The sequence below is a fragment of the Astyanax mexicanus genome, chromosome 15 (assembly GCF_023375975.1).
Source record: "Astyanax mexicanus isolate ESR-SI-001 chromosome 15, AstMex3_surface, whole genome shotgun sequence".
In the NCBI taxonomy this organism is placed as follows: Eukaryota; Metazoa; Chordata; class Actinopteri; order Characiformes; family Acestrorhamphidae; genus Astyanax; species Astyanax mexicanus.
Genome location: NC_064422.1, coordinates 7,590,948 through 7,606,624, shown reverse-complemented (window position 1 = coordinate 7,606,624; position 15,677 = coordinate 7,590,948). Strand labels below are relative to the sequence as shown.

The 15,677-nt window shown below is 37.4% G+C and overlaps 1 protein-coding gene across 2 annotated transcripts; it reads right to left on the bottom strand.

Moving 5' to 3' along the window:
* Window positions 1-1,176: 1,176 nt before the first annotated feature.
* Window positions 1,177-14,901, bottom strand: kif22 (kinesin family member 22). 2 transcript variants are annotated; one of them, XM_049464946.1, is made up of 14 exons: window positions 14,752-14,883; window positions 13,635-13,709; window positions 12,968-13,160; window positions 12,098-12,225; window positions 9,605-9,759; window positions 8,049-8,258; window positions 7,131-7,524; window positions 6,257-6,374; window positions 5,880-6,000; window positions 5,470-5,665; window positions 4,101-4,189; window positions 3,641-3,862; window positions 3,495-3,554; window positions 1,177-1,368 (listed from the first exon to the last, which is right to left on the bottom strand). In XM_049464946.1, exons 3-14 carry the CDS (start codon window positions 13,156-13,158, stop codon window positions 1,339-1,341), a joined length of 1,914 nt encoding a protein of 637 aa, XP_049320903.1. In that variant the 5' UTR covers window positions 13,159-13,160; window positions 13,635-13,709; window positions 14,752-14,883; the 3' UTR covers window positions 1,177-1,338. The 2 variants fall into 2 exon arrangements, with proteins under 2 accessions (XP_049320903.1, XP_007232924.3); XM_007232862.4 differs by lacking the exon at window positions 13,635-13,709 and having other exon boundaries at window positions 1,178-1,368; window positions 14,752-14,901.
* Window positions 14,902-15,677: the final 776 nt, after the last annotated feature.

Here is a 15,677-nt window from a genome sequence, read left to right as displayed (position 1 = left end):
AAAACAAAAAAGCCACACAAGCATCAAAAACACAAAAACAGACCAGGCAGTCAGCTCTGGAGCTCCATTACCATACCTGTCAAGTTTTGGACTTCAAAATAAGGGATTTTTTTCCGCCGCCCCAACAGCCCAAACGAGGGAAAAAAAAAAAAAAAATATTATATATATATATATATATATATATATATATATATATATATATATATATATATATATATATATATATATATATACATACACATATACATATACATATATATATATATTTTATATATATATATATATATATATTTATTTAATAGATTTAAAATTGAAATTGAAGGGTGCACAAATTTACAAAAAGGACATGGATCAGATATATTCCATAAGTAAATAATAGTCCTAAGGGGCCTACACAATTAATAATCTTTCATTAATACTTCTTTCTATCGTTCAGTCCACTCCTGATCAGTTCAGTTAATTTCAGCCCTCTCCACATTTTCTCTCTCTCCAGCTCAACCATCTCTTCTACCCCTTCTAAATAATACATTACATTACATTATAATACATTACCACAATACTTGACATTTAAACAAATTCTAACAAACCCTAAAACTAGCCCTGAACTAATAGAGTTTGGAAATGATAGTTATTGGCTGATCAGGCACATCAGGGCAGGGCATTATATATATATATATATATATATATATATATATATATATATATATATATATATATATATATATATATATATATATATATATATATATATATATATATATGTATATTTTTCTCAAACCCTGAATATCTATCTAGCTAATTCTAAAGTTAAGCTAACTGAGTCACAAGCTGTATTTTATTAAACACACAGTGGGTTTAATTTATGTTTTGATTCAGAGAAGAGTCTTTTTAACCAGCTATCAGAAACAATCTCATCACAGTTTACATGGTTAATTACCTTTCTTTTAGAAAAATCTCCGTATATCCAGATTAGTTTTAACGACAGCTGCTCCGACTAGCTGCCTGAACTCACAGCGAGGGGAGGGGCGGGGCTTCCCGCACACTAAACTGCGCTCCGCAAAACCAGCTAGCTGATTGGCTGTTTCTCCTGAAAGGCGGGACTTTCTCCTTGAACCGGCACCACGATTGGTTAAGAGACACACAGCGGTCAGTGCATTGTCGCCTGTGGCCTATATATTTTTTTATTTAGTATAATACGGGAAATTTACGGGAAAATACTAATACGGGAGGACGGCGGGAAAGAGGAGTAAAATACGGTAGTTTCCCGGCCAAAACGGGAGACTTGACAGGTATGTCCATTACTTCTACTATTCACAGAAAGAAAAAAAGCATACATGATCACTTCCCCATTGCACTGAGAATGTTGGCCTGTGGATGAGAAAACCAAATAATTACAGTTAAAAGAAACATTCATTTACAGGTTTACAGCACTTAGAAATGGCAAAAAGCAATACTTTAAAGACCACCACAATTGAAACCTTTCTTTTTACTGTGATGAGTGAAAAACACACCATCAATGTTTGTCAAAATATAAATAATAAAAAATGATTATTTTATTATTTATTATTAATGATTATTTTAGTAGTCGACTAATCTAATTATTTCGCCAATTAGTGGATTATTCAACGACTGTTTCTAACAAGTCCTCCATCTCTAAAATGATAGAAAAGGCATTTAGTATTTAAAAGGCATTTAAATGTCCAGATGTTGTTTAAAAAGGTAAAAAATGACTGATATTTAGTATGTAAATAAATAATCTGTTGTGTTTGGACACTTTTTGACATACCCGTATTTTTCGGACTATAAGGCGCACCGTATTATAAGGCGCACGATGAGTGAACGGTCTATTTTTAGTGTTAGTCCATACACAAGGCACACTGGATTATAAGGCGCACTAAATGTCTCTTAAGCATGTCTCTTAACTGGAGCCATTTCACGGTCCTTACACACACACCGTAAGACTATGTTGAAGCACAGTTAGTATTACTCCGCTACGCTCCTGACAACGGTAGCCGTAACGCTCCGACAGACCATAATATTATGTTGAAGCACAGCAAGTACCGCATTACTCCGCGAGGCTTCTGACTATAATAGCGTGTTGTGCCGAATTCGGTGAATAAAACGGTTTTAAAACAGAGATAAAGATTGGATAAGTTTCATTTCTGGATGAAGTGATTTCCAGCGCTGTTTGGATATAACTGTGGATTACAGGAGACTGGATTGATGGATTCTCTTTAGTCTGGACGCGTTTTGAAGGTAGGACCTGTGGCTGAGCGCGGGTGTGTGTTCGGGGGGTGGCGGCAGTGACCGGAGGTTACCCCAGGACAAAAGGAGAGCCTTTTATTACTGGAAACATGCGCTCTGACGCAGCTCTGATTCATGAAACATACATCCTACAGTAAAAGCACAGTTCTGGAATCCGGAGAGCCAGACGGTTCGAATGGTGTATGACATGACCGCATTCGATGAAATATGGACGAACGATAAACGCAAATATGAGAGTTATGAATTATTAAAATCATAACCAAGGCATATTTCGCCCTAAATGTTTATTTTCTGAAAGGATATTCCGCTAAATAGGCTAAATAGCTCTAAATAGCAGAGATTCTAAGCTTTAAAATGGTATATTGGATGTCTATATTGAACCTGTAACTGTTCATAACTATTCAGAAACACAGCCAGTTATGAAATATTAAATATTTCTGGCCCGCCGGTGGGCCAGCGCGTGTTAAGAGGTTAACTTTACTTAGAAGTGGGCGCTAAAAAGAAACAGTTTGTGCTATTACCCCAGAACGGGTGGAAAGGAAAGTTTACCGGCACCTTGTTCTGGCCACGGAGCTACAGTGGAAACTAGCTACCCTGAGCCACAGCCGAGAGGCAGTACGGCAGTCAAAGGTAACCGCGCGCTAGCCCAAGAGGGGGATCTTTTTCTGGCGTGGGTGAGGAATTCTGCACAACAGAGCGCAGTGTACCACATAAAATCAAGGTCAGTAAACACAAGCAAAATCCATACACAAGGCGCACTGCATTATAAGGCGCAATGACGATTTTTGGGAAAAAATAAGTATTTTAAGTGCGCCTTATAGCCCGAAAAATACAGTAGACTAATTTTGGTGTAAACTGCATTGCAGCCTATGTATGTATGCATGTCCAGCCACCCATATACACACACCACATTCACAATTTCAGTGAGCAATCAGTCAATCATCTGGTATTTAAATAATGGGACTAGTTTTCTTTCTGTTACATGCAATCATTTATATAGTACCAAAAAAGCAATTTACTCTCATTTCAAAGCATTTTGATCCCAATACAGGAAACTGCACTAATTTCTGCGTCAGTCAGTTTCAACCTTTTACGGAGTTTTTTGTTTTAAAATAAAATAAGGTGTTTTAAAGCCATTTTCCGACTTGAAACATTAACAATGCAAGATTAGGTGGTACTGTGCTGGACTGCCCTCTCAAATCTTACTCGAGCATTCAGCCCGGTCTTACCTTAATAAAAGATGAGAAACGCTTCGCTGTAATGCCTTCAATTTTCTTTAAGTCATCCACCTAGAAACAGGAAAATATTATCATCATTAGAGCAATAATGGACAGGCTCTGCTGTGGCATGTTTCCATCTTTCTCTATTTACATACCTGTGTGAAATCTCCATTAACTTCTCTCCAGCCCAGAATGAGTTTGGCCTTTTTATCACCAATGAGCTGCAGGCTTTTCAGCTCTTTCAGTGATCCAGAGTTCAGCGTGTCAAGGATTTTCTTTTTGGACTGCTCTAGTAGTGAGGAGTCTAGTCGCGACTCCCAGTTCAACTCTCCATCACAGGAGGGCTCCGGACCACTGTTCTCTTTACCCTTTATGACCTGTATAAAAAAAAATTATTATGAAAGAGCACTTAAAGGGTATATGAAAAGTTTTTTTTTTTGTGCAAATTTATCTGCTGTACATTACTGGATCCTGTGAATTACAAGGAAGTTTACTAGTTGAAATACAAAAAAAACAAAAACAAAAAAAACAGATATGATGCATAAAATTATGCCACCGGTTATTAACCTGATCTTTACAAATACCTGTAGAACCCAATCTGAAATGCATACTTACCTCCTGCAGTGTTTTTTTGTCCTTGCTCAATTTTTCTTTTGATGGTTTCCAAACCACAGCACACTGCTGCAACGGCTGCACATGACTCACTGAAAGTAGAGCACAGAGTATAAATCCCACAAAAGTGGTATAACTTAAATAAGAATGTACATAATTTATCTATTTAATGTAATCAATCAGCAGCACAATAATAATAATAATAATAATAATAATAATAATAATAATAGAAAAAAAACTTGACATCAGAATAGTCAATTCTGGTATCTAATTATACACTATACATGCGACTTAAAACAACCTCGCTGACAGCACTTTTACACCAAAAGAACTCTGTTCGGACTTAAAAGAATTGCGGTGGTTTTCAGTTTTAGCGGAACCGTCAAAACGTCGATCAATGTACCGGCACTATTGGCTGATGCGGACAGAGTCGGAGAGCCAGGGTTGCACTGGTCAACTGCTGTGGCCGAATTTAGCGCACAAGTCATCTGGTTATCTGGCCCACTGCCCAGCACATCATAAAACGCCAGTACACTTCCCCCACCCAGCTCCACTGCGTGACAGCTCTTTTTTGGCATCTCTGTAGTCTTTTTAAAGCTTTTTCAGCCTGTTTATCACTTGCTCTTTGGTGCGAACATATCACGGTGGTGGTGTGCTTCTGTATAATCAGACATGCCCACAGGTGTCGTCACGGTTCGCGCTGAGGAACCGAGTATTCTTTGGTTCCCGCTGTCAACGAACAATCTTGGTTCCAGAATCTACTTTTGTTGGTGGAAACTATTTGTTTCTACTATATAAAATTAAGTGTTAAGAGCTAAACTGCAGATCAGGAGCAGTTTAACATGATTTAATACACAGAATTACTACAGCTATGAACAAACGCAGTCTCTGCTGCTGTTGCTCCATGCAAAGCTGTTTTCCAACTGAATCCAGCACATTCCTCTCATTTTCAAATGACTTCGCTTATCGGTGCAACTGAAGACACTGCAGAAAGTGTGATGCTGCTCTTTCAAACACATTCAGTGTTAAAGCAGCTTCACACTGCACAACTAAAGGTGCTGGTCTGAAAAAAAGAGAGACTTATTGCTATATTTACTTTCTTGCTCAGGGTGCCAGACAGATTTGTCCAATCACAAGAGAGAACAAGCTAATGTGGTTTTTTTTGGGGTGCATTTATGTTTATGCCTGTGTGAAAAACCAAACAAGGGGGAAACGCTCCAAGAAAAAAACAACTCATCAATTGAATCGGACCAGAGAAACCAACTACAGGTGTGAAAATGCCCTTAGTAGCATGCTGACATGTTCAAGCTATGTACATCTTCAAAGCCAAGAATTATGCATATTTCCAGTTATTGATGCTTTCAGGACTTACCCTGTAATGGAATAACAACTGCCTGCTGTTTCCTGGGTTTGGCTGCAGTTGACTGCTTCCTGTTTAAAAGGTTCAGGTCTGACCTGAAGAGAGGGGCACCACCGTCTTTCTCATCCTTCAGTTTATCCTGACCACCCGTAAGTTTATTTAACATGTCTGCCTTCTCTTCCAACTCCTTCTGCTTCTCCTTTAGTTTCTGTAAAGAATAAGAGAGAGAAGAGTAAAACACCATTCTTAATATAGATATATATTTATACCAGGGTCAACGGACACAAATGTGACCTGTTTTTAACTTTAGAAATAATAATAATAATTTTTAAAAAAAGGTGTGTTAAAAAAAAAAAACAAAAAAAACAACATGCCTTAAATCAACTCAAAATAACTTAATGACTTCATATGTATTCACAGACCTGGATCTCTTTGCGGGACTGCGCGACTGTCTTCAGCAAATTGAGTCTCTCTTTCTCTGGGGAGCCCAACATCATTTTCTCCAGAGCCAGAAGCCTGTCCAACACTGACGTATCGGCCGGGCTAAAAGAAACAGTTCATTGTCAAAGTTAATAATAAAAATATTATAGTATTTAGTATTTTGAAAGGTCCTTTTTATTCTCATAAAGAAGATAAAAAAAGATTGAATTTAATGACATAAAAAAACTGAGATATGAATGTAGCGTTTTGCATGCTGTCACCTACAATAACCCAGAATGATCTACCAAATAACAGCCTGTCAAAAAAGCAAGAGGTTCTACAAAAGATGGCAATGCAGTAAATAACTGAGTAAGGGTACCTGTGTGGCTGTGTTTGTGGTGATGGTATTTCCCCTTTTTTATTCTCCTTCAACCTCTTATTCTGTGGTTCTCCTGGTCCCCCAGCCTCCTGCTCTTCTCTTGACCTTTTACCTGTAACTAAGGGAAAGGAAATAATCAGGAAACAGGGAATTGTTTAACCAGTAGCTAAAAATAAATGACTTTTGACTAGCCATAGCAGCACCCCCACCCTAACTATACATGATATTCCTTGACCTACAAAGTGCATTACATAGGGAAGAGGGAGCAATGAGGCTTCTGAAGATTTAATGCTGTGCATGCTGATTTACTGGAGAGTAGTGTTTGAGATTTAACTGTAGGAGTGTTTCTGCATGCAGTTTGGATGCCGGTTAAGTAAATTTCAAAAATGGGCTTGACTTTCACAATATCCTGATCTAAACCTGATGAACTGAGATGGTGATTTGAGGTGATTTAATTGGGATGAGCTGGAGCTTCACAGCATGAAGAAAAAGCAGCAACTATTGTTCAGCACCTCCAGAAACTCCTTAAAGACGCTGAGAAAACTATTCCAGGTGACTCTCCCTCATGAAGACACTGAGATTAAAACACCAAGAGTGTGCATCTTGCTCCTCAAAGAGAAAAGACTGATTAACACTAAAGAAGAGGTGTCCAAACTTTTGAATGGTACTGTCGAAAGACAGAAAAGTGCAACACTTGTTCGAAACTAGTTAGTCTCTAGTTTGCAGATGGCACAATATTTAATGGAAGCAGCAACCTCACTTCTTTATGAAGGAACATTTTCAATTAACAATATTAACATAAAAACAAAACAAAAAAGTTGCAACTTGGTATAAGATCATTGTATAATAAAACAAAATCACTGTAGACACTCACCATTTGTGGGAGCCGCCACGGTCTCTCTGACGAACGGTCGGTTGACAATTTGCTTGGACTTGGCAGCGAAATTGAGGGCGGTGAAAGTATCGAAGTAGTACTTGTACTCAGGAGCGATGTTTGTAATCATCACTGAATGGGCGGAGCCACCCAGCGAATCCTGTAGCAGGCGGGTGAGTTTACTGTCTCTGTACGGCACACGGCCCACGGTCCCAGCGTTTAAACTGTCCACCACTTTGCTGAGAGTGAAGAGGGACAGGTTGATGGCACCGCTCTCCTTCAGGCGTATACCCTGATTACCTGTGCGCCGGTTGTCCTCTGAGCCGGCCAGGTCAACTAGGTAGAGTTTCCCAGTCAGCTGTCGATGAGGTGGAACACGCTGAGACTTCACCACCTTAAAGAATAGACAAACGAGTACAACAAGGTATTTATTACATTTTAAACAAGTTTGGTTCACACACGGCACACAAATAAATAAGATAGTAGGGCTGCATGTGAGCATTTGTTCAAAAGTAAGTAAAAAGGTTAATATCCAAAAAGCAATCGTTAAATACGCAAAACTTCATATTTTTTTTATATATAATTTTAATATATAGACTACTGCAACCAAATATTTAAAGTTTTGTTTCTATTAGTAACTTACACTATTTTAGGCAAAATTAGGGTCTTGGTAACAAAATAAAACTTAACAAAAATGAATGTAACAAAAAACATTTACCACAAAAGCATATTTTGTGCATGCATTTAAAATGTAAATACAGTACATATCAAAAACACAAAATAGACTACGTTCAATTCTCCTTTAAATCTCTCCTTTAACTGAATTTCTTGAAAAAGAAAAAAATATATAAAATTCTCACTTTTTTGGTGTGCCAATCAGACAACAGGACCTATTCAGACATAAACAAACCAACATACCTTAATGAGAAGAATTGCATGGCTCCGGCTGGAGCGCTGGTTGAGTTTGGTGGAGGCTGTGGTACGATTCAGACTGGCAGGTACAAAGTGAGTGTGAAAATCCGAGAAGGAGGAGAGGCGAGTAAGAGTCAGGCCTGGGATGACGATGTTTCTATCCTTGTCTTCACGGATTGGCAGATCCTGAGAGCTTGGAGATAAGAGATCCAAAACCTACAGAAGAAGATGAAAAGAACAGATAATTACAGATAATGTCTTCTGAGTATTCTAGATGGCTCAAACATATGAACTCCACTTTAATTTTGGCAAAACTTTACTGTAAAAGTTACTCAAATATTGGCACATACATACCATACATACCACACATACCATACATAGTTCAGTTTTGTGCTCGTTTCCTAATAAAAATGAATGGGCTGAAAAAGTACAAGCCCATTTAAATGTACTTCTTTTCAGCCATTGTTACTTGCACTTTGGCCCGTACCTAATCCTAATCTCTCTCGTCCAACAATAACTAAACTTGACACTCATTCAGCACAAGTTCATATCCACACATACAGCCCTGCAATCTTTTGACATTTTGTCATCTTTTCTCCCCCAATCACCCTCAGTCAGACTGGAGAAAATCATTCTAAAGTTAATTCTGATTACAGAATCTGTTAGAAGTGTTTATTTGTACGGACACCAACAATCTGACTGTACACGCTACAAGTAATCTGATTTAAAATGATGAGCATGTGCAAAGTACCACTTTGTGTAAAAGTTACCAGGACAACAATCGTCATGTGAGTCCAGTCGGGGTACAAGCAGCAGTATAACCTGTTTTTAGCTGCTTTGTAGTGAAGAGAGAAAAAATGTGCTGTCGGGAGAGATACTAATTTCAGTTATTCCACTGCAGGAATTCAGATATGTTGAGTGGAAGCAAAGATTTGTTTCCATTGTGTTAACATGACCATTATTCTTCCATTTAATTGATTATTTAAAGGATATCCACCTCATTCAATCTGACAGAAGTTGTCTTCGAAATGGTCTCAAATCTGAATTCTCTATTTCGACTTGGGTGTATACACAGACGTTATATTTCGATTAAGCCGTTAGTCGGATTATTAAGAGATTATCAGGCTGCATGTAAACGTAGTAAATGATTTTCAGCCATGGGCAAGGCCTAGAGTTTTATGTGCTGCTCCTTTTTTCATCCCCGTTCTAAGTATTCAATTTCGCAATGTTTTTAATGACTTTCTCTGCCCTGAAGCAGATTTAACAAAGCACACTTTATAAAAGGGACCCACAGAAACACAACACTCTATTCAAAGACAGTTATATGGCTCCTATTCAGCCAGTTTGCCAAATCATCCATACACATAAATCAGAAAATGATAAAATAGAGAGATAAAGGAATGTTTTCTCCATATTTGCCCCCATCTGGCATGGGAAGAGCCAGTGGTGCTGTTGCTAGGAGAATGTTTCTATCAGCACCAGCTACCAAATCATGGTCTACCACACAAAGACCAGGACCTGTTTAGATGCTTTAAACCATTATTTACTGTTTTTAAGCATACCTTTTCATTGTAGATTTCCAAATATGACATTTCGACAGAGAACTTCCACTCATCCTGGTCTCTCTCTTGGGTGTTCACCAGTTGGAACACTTCACGTACAGCCCTTGGGATCACCCCCGGATTGTCCTGGTTGCCCAGCATGGTGTGGGTCTTTCCTGGGGAAAAAAAATATATGCGCTTATAAAGTTATTTGGAAGGATTTAAAAAACAACAACAAAAAAATAATATATCACTCTATTGCTACACTTGTCCATTAGAAATAAACCAAATTAAGACATGTATTTCTAACACAGGTATGGCTGTAATGGACCTATGATGTCCAAACTTTAGAGAACAGCAATCTTAACAGTGGCAACAGGACACTGTCGTTACTACACACCATTTAAAGATAGTTAAAAGTCACCCGCTAATGTATTTATATACATGAATGTAATTAAATGTTTTCTCCATATTTGCCCCCAGCTGGCACAAGGAGAGCCAGTGGTGCTGTTGCTAGGAGAATGTTTCTATCAGCACCAGCTACCAAATCATGGTCTACCACACAAAGACCAGGACCTGTTTAGATGCTTTAAATTAGGGGTGAAACGATTACTCGAGTAAATCGAGTAACTCGATTCACAAAATTGATCGATTAATTTTCTGTGCCTCGAGTAATCGTTTATTTAATTAATAAACTCAGCGCGCGGTATTTTCGCGACTTTTATTTTGACAACGCGCTCAGCGTTACGTCACCCTGCCCGGGAACAAGGAGACGGAGGTTTGAGCAGCGGCAAAAATGGAAGTGGCGAGAGAAAACAGCGATTTTAAAGGAATAAAAGCATTTTATGTTCGAACTGTGACCTGTACTCGGTGCAGTGCCAAAACAGCGCGTTTTAATGCTGCACCATCTGAGCCGAGGACACCCGAGACGCGAGGACGCCGAGAGAGCAGGTAAATATAACTTATAATAAATCAATGAGATTAACATTAATGTGAATTAATAACAAAACGACAGCGCTTTGGAGTATGAATTAATAGAAGCACTGTCTATAATGTGTGGTTAGTTTATTAGAACAGAGTTCATACAGGCTTTATGTAAACAGTAAACACAGCGCTGTGGAGTTCAGAATATAAACAATAAAAATGTTAAAAGTTAGCTAAACTGAAGTTACTTTGGCTGGAAACTAAATGCTTGATTTCTTCATCTAAGAGTACATTTGGCCAGTGAGACAAAAAAGTATGAACACTGTTGTTCATATAAGGAAGTGTGTGTCTTATTTATTGGGTAAAATATTGATTACCACTAGTGTCTATGTGCCCCAATGCGATAGGTGTCAATCTTAATAAATGCACGGCCATGAACTTATTATTAGAGTTATTAGTCTTAGTGATGTAATTAGACCCAAATAGTCCAACATATAAATAAAGAAAAAAGCAACATTTGTAATACTTGTGTGTCACAATTATTGCACAGGTCCTGATATATTTTGGAGAAGTGGCTTGGTGGTAAAAGAATGCAGCACACTGATCCAACACTGGCAGAACTGACAACGTCTCAGAAGCTAAGATGCACAACACAAAGACGATGTTTATGCCTTTTTTATTGATTTATACCCTATATTTGTTATTTACAAGAAATCCAAATGTGAAAGTAATGTAATTAAATTTATTTTTTTTATTGTGGTATTTATTTATTTATTGTGTTTTATTTATTTGTATTTACAAAATGTTGTGAATTAAAAAATATAACTTATCTAAAAAAGGAAACCAATTGGTCATTCATTATTGAGTAAAATTCCTTTTTAATTGCTCTTTAACAAAAAAAATGTTTTATCCGATTACTCGATTAATCGAATCGATTTTTCAGTAGAGTACTCGATTACAAAAAGAATCGATAGCTGCAGCCCTACTTTAAATTGTTATTTATATAAGTTTAAGTAATTATTTTATACAGCTCACTAAAAACATTTAATAAACAAACAAACAAAAAAAAAGACAAAAACCTCATCTCAACCCAGGTATGATGGAGGGAGCATCATGGTTTAGGGCTGCTTTGATGCCTCACCTCTTTAATAGTTTACTCATGTGTCTACAACAACTTATGAATAAACTGATAACATAAACTGGAGTAGTTTAAAATTGCTCAAGAAGATACTGCTGATTCTGTTAATCTACAATAAACTTTTAAAGAGCTGCAATGAGCTCCTGTTCTATTGTGTTTGTCAATCAAAACATGCTGTTAAATAAAACCCCCAAAAAATAGAAAAAAAATGAAAAACCTGATAAAATAAAATGGATAAAACACCATTTCTTTTTACACCCAAATTTGAATTTAGCCTTAAGTGGTAACACAACAGGACTGAAAAACATAATGTCGATCTTGTACACATTATTCTCTAGAAATAGACCAGTTCAAAATAAATCTTTGAAATCCCCCATACTGGCATGATTCTGATAACTGTAATGCATGTTTGTATGCATTTGTATATATATTTTTGGTAATATGTGTCATACCAGCTCCAGTGGGTCCATAGGCAAATACACTAGCATTCTGTCCATTAAGGATGTGAGGGATAAGGGGCTTCACTGAGGACAAAAACACTTCCTGCTGAGTCGTTTGCTCTCCATGGAAAACATCAAACCTACAACAACAAAAGTGTTGAGAACATGTTCTGATGAATGCAGCTGATAAACTGTAGCCAAAGAACAGAAAATAAGAAGAAAATAGAGATACATGAGTGTTTTCTCCATATTTGCCCCAATCTGGCATGGGAGGAGCCAGTGGTGCTGTTGCAAGGAGAATGTTTCCATCAGCACCAGCTACCAAATCATGGCCTACCACACAGAGACCAGGACCTGTTTAGATGCTTAACATTTTATTTATGTTAATTTTTTTTTTTTGCCCACTTACCACAAATATATTCAATATACCAAGAGATTTGATATCATGATATAGCTTACTATAGTTTTGAACATACCCAACTGGCATGTGCAGTGCTCCTATGAATCAACTTTGCTACTGGTGAAGAAAATGTCTTCAAATAAGTGAGTCTGGTTTTATATCAAAATATAAAGAATTTGAAACACATTTATTGGTCCATCAATCATTTAAAATGACCTTCATTGGTTCAAAAAGAACAATCTTTTTTTTTTTTTTACTTGCTTTTTTTCATTTAAATAGCTATTTTCCTTCCAGAGTTAAATTTGGGCACCAAATCTGTCTTGATATATAAAATACAATAGGAGCAGCACACACCTGATATTCTTCTGAAAATGGCATAAAATAAATCTGTTCCTTTTCCATGCAAGATACTAAACACGATAATAGGAAGAAAAGACAAGGAGGTAACAGGAAGTAAATGAGCAAAGATATGAACAACTGACTGATATTGCAGAGTCTCTGTTGCATTCCTCCAGTTGGTGATCTCTAAAGACTGGGGTCCTAATCCACGGACGCAGGGTCCTTCTCCTTTTTCATCCTGCTTGTCCATGTAGGGCCGAAGCCGCACCGCAACACGAACCCTTGACGTTCGTTTGGATCCATTAGCATCGTTCACAGCTACACGCTGTGCCATTTCTGGAAAGATAAGGAAAAACAGCCTCTTAAGAAAAGAACTGTTCCACTACAAGTCCTAACTTACACTGGTAATGTTCAAATTACTGATCTCCGTAATGTGGTTTTACAGAGGCTCTTATTTCATTTATGTGTAAATGTGTGCTTGTTTATTATACCATACACCGCCTGGCCAAAAAAAATGCCACCTGGATTTAAGTAAGTAAATGATGTGATGTGGGGTCGATGCTGCAGTTGGTCTGCAGGTCTAGGTTCAGTAACAGTATGTGCTGAATAAATGAGGTCAGCTGACTACCTGAATATACTGAATATAGAGCAGGTTATTCCATCAATGGATTTTTACTTCCCTGATGGCACAGTCATATTCCATGATGAAAATGTCAGGATTCATGGGTCTGGAATTGTGAAAGAGTGATTCAGGGAGCATGAGATCATCATTTTCACACATGGATTGTTCACAACAGTCCAGACCATTACCTCATTGAGAATCTTTGGGATGTGCAGGAGAAGGCTTTGAGCAGTGGTCAGACTCTACCATCAATGCTGCAAGATCTAGGTGGAAAATTTATACAACACTGGACTGAAATAAATCTTGTGACATTGCTGAAGCGTATCGAAACAATGCCACAGCAAATGCATGCTGCAATCAAAGCGTAAGGTAGTCTAACACAATATTAGTGTAAGTGACCTTTTTTTTGACCAGGCAGTTTATTAAGCTACAGAATGTAGAAGACTAAACTAGCTCCTTTTAAAAGTAAATTTCGCTTCTTCAAATTTGTTCAAACCACTTAAATACTTAAATTTATTGTTTAACAATCCATTAAAAACAATTCTGACCTGATTTCTAGAAGAAAATGTTAAAATACAAGTTGCTACATCAGGATTTCAACCTTAAAATATTTAGTCATGTGTCCACAAGTGAAAAATAAACATGAATGAGCTGCTCAGTTTATTTATCTGATTCAATTTTGAATTAGATAGCGTTTGCTTAGCAATATTTAGAAATGGGTCCGGGTGTTTATGGGTTAATTACAAGCTAGTAAAAACATACCACTGCTGATTTTGGACAGTTTTTCTAGTACAAAAAATAGCTAACTAAAGTTTAAAAAAAAAAAAAAAAACTTAGTTAGTTTTTTCAGGTTAAAAGGGCTAACTATAGTCTCTTGACGTTTAAATAGCTAACTAAGCTAGCTAACATACACAAGGTTATATGAAACTTTAAACAAAAGACAACACACAGTACAGGCCCAACGCTAACGTTACACCCAAATGCGAAACAGCATCAACATGATTTACGCCTTTATATATAAAGTAGTCAAAGGATAAGCAAACTATTTAGCAACTATTTATTATTATTTTTAAGGAGCGGTATCGTTACTCTGTTTGTCTGTAGCTGTAGATATATCAGTAACGCCACAGGCTCGTAGCTAACTAGCTAACACAGCGCTAATAGCAGCTAGCACAACATGCTAATGCTGAAGAATTTAACGGCCGTTTGAGAGCTTTTCCGCTAGCATTACCGTAGCTTAGCCTTACCGTTTGAAAATTATCTCTCCAACACATTAGGAGACTAACATATCTGATGGAAACTCACCCCCACCGCCGGCTGCCTCTCGTTCTGGAGCAGTTAAATCTAACTACCGACTTTCTGCAGTAGTTTACCTCCGGAGATTTAACACCCAACAGCGGCTATTTTCGAATATGTGTAGCCCAGCCCTCCTTTGCCAATCCAACCAATCAGTGACCTTCTACCAACATATGTGGCGGTTGGCAACCCCGTTCATGTGGTTAATCACCGCCACCTACTGGACTGGAGCACAGGAGCAGCAATGGTTCATAAACATGGAGCATGAAAAATTACATAAGTATAAATAAATAAATGCACATATGAATGAATAAATAAATTAATAAATGCATAATTTATTAATAATTAATTGTGTAGATAAATAAATACATTAATAAATGCATTATATATTTATTTACATATTTCTGCATTTATTTATTTATTAATTTTTTTCTTTCCATTTTCTCCCCAATTTACATGACCGCTTACCCAACCCACTCATTAGGAATCCCCCCTCTCACTAGTGATGCCCCAACACCAGGAGGGTAAAGACTAGCACATGCCTCCTTTAGCCACCTTCTCTTTTTGAACTGCTGCTGATGCAGCATTGCCAAGTGGCATCACAGCGTGTTCGGAGGAAAGCGCAGCGACTTGGTTCCGATACATCAGCTCACAGATGCCTTGTGTTGATCAACATCACCCTAGGAATGATGAGGGAAAAGAGCACCATCTACCCACCCAGAGAGATTAAAGCCAATTGTGCTCCAGCAGCTGATGGCAAGATGTATTTATTTTTCTTTTTTAGTTATTTCATAATTTCGACATTGATTTATTTATTTCTGCATTTATTCACTTATTTATTTCCACATTTCTTTATGTATTTGTTTCCATATTTTTTTCATTTTTCTGTATTTCTGCATCTGTATGTTAATTGTGTAGGCGGTTCTATTCTCGAT

Coding starts and splice junctions, on each gene's coding strand:
- kif22 (XM_007232862.4), bottom strand. CDS start 13,158: ATGGCACAGCGTGTAGCTGTGAACGATGCTAATGGATCCAAACGAACG. Junction 12,226..12,967: donor ACAGAGACTCTGCAATATCA/GTCAGTTGTTCA, acceptor TTGTTGTTGTAG/GTTTGATGTTTTCCATGGAG. Junction 1,369..3,494: donor GTTTCTCATCTTTTATTAAG/GTAAGACCGGGC, acceptor TCTCATCCACAG/GCCAACATTCTCAGTGCAAT.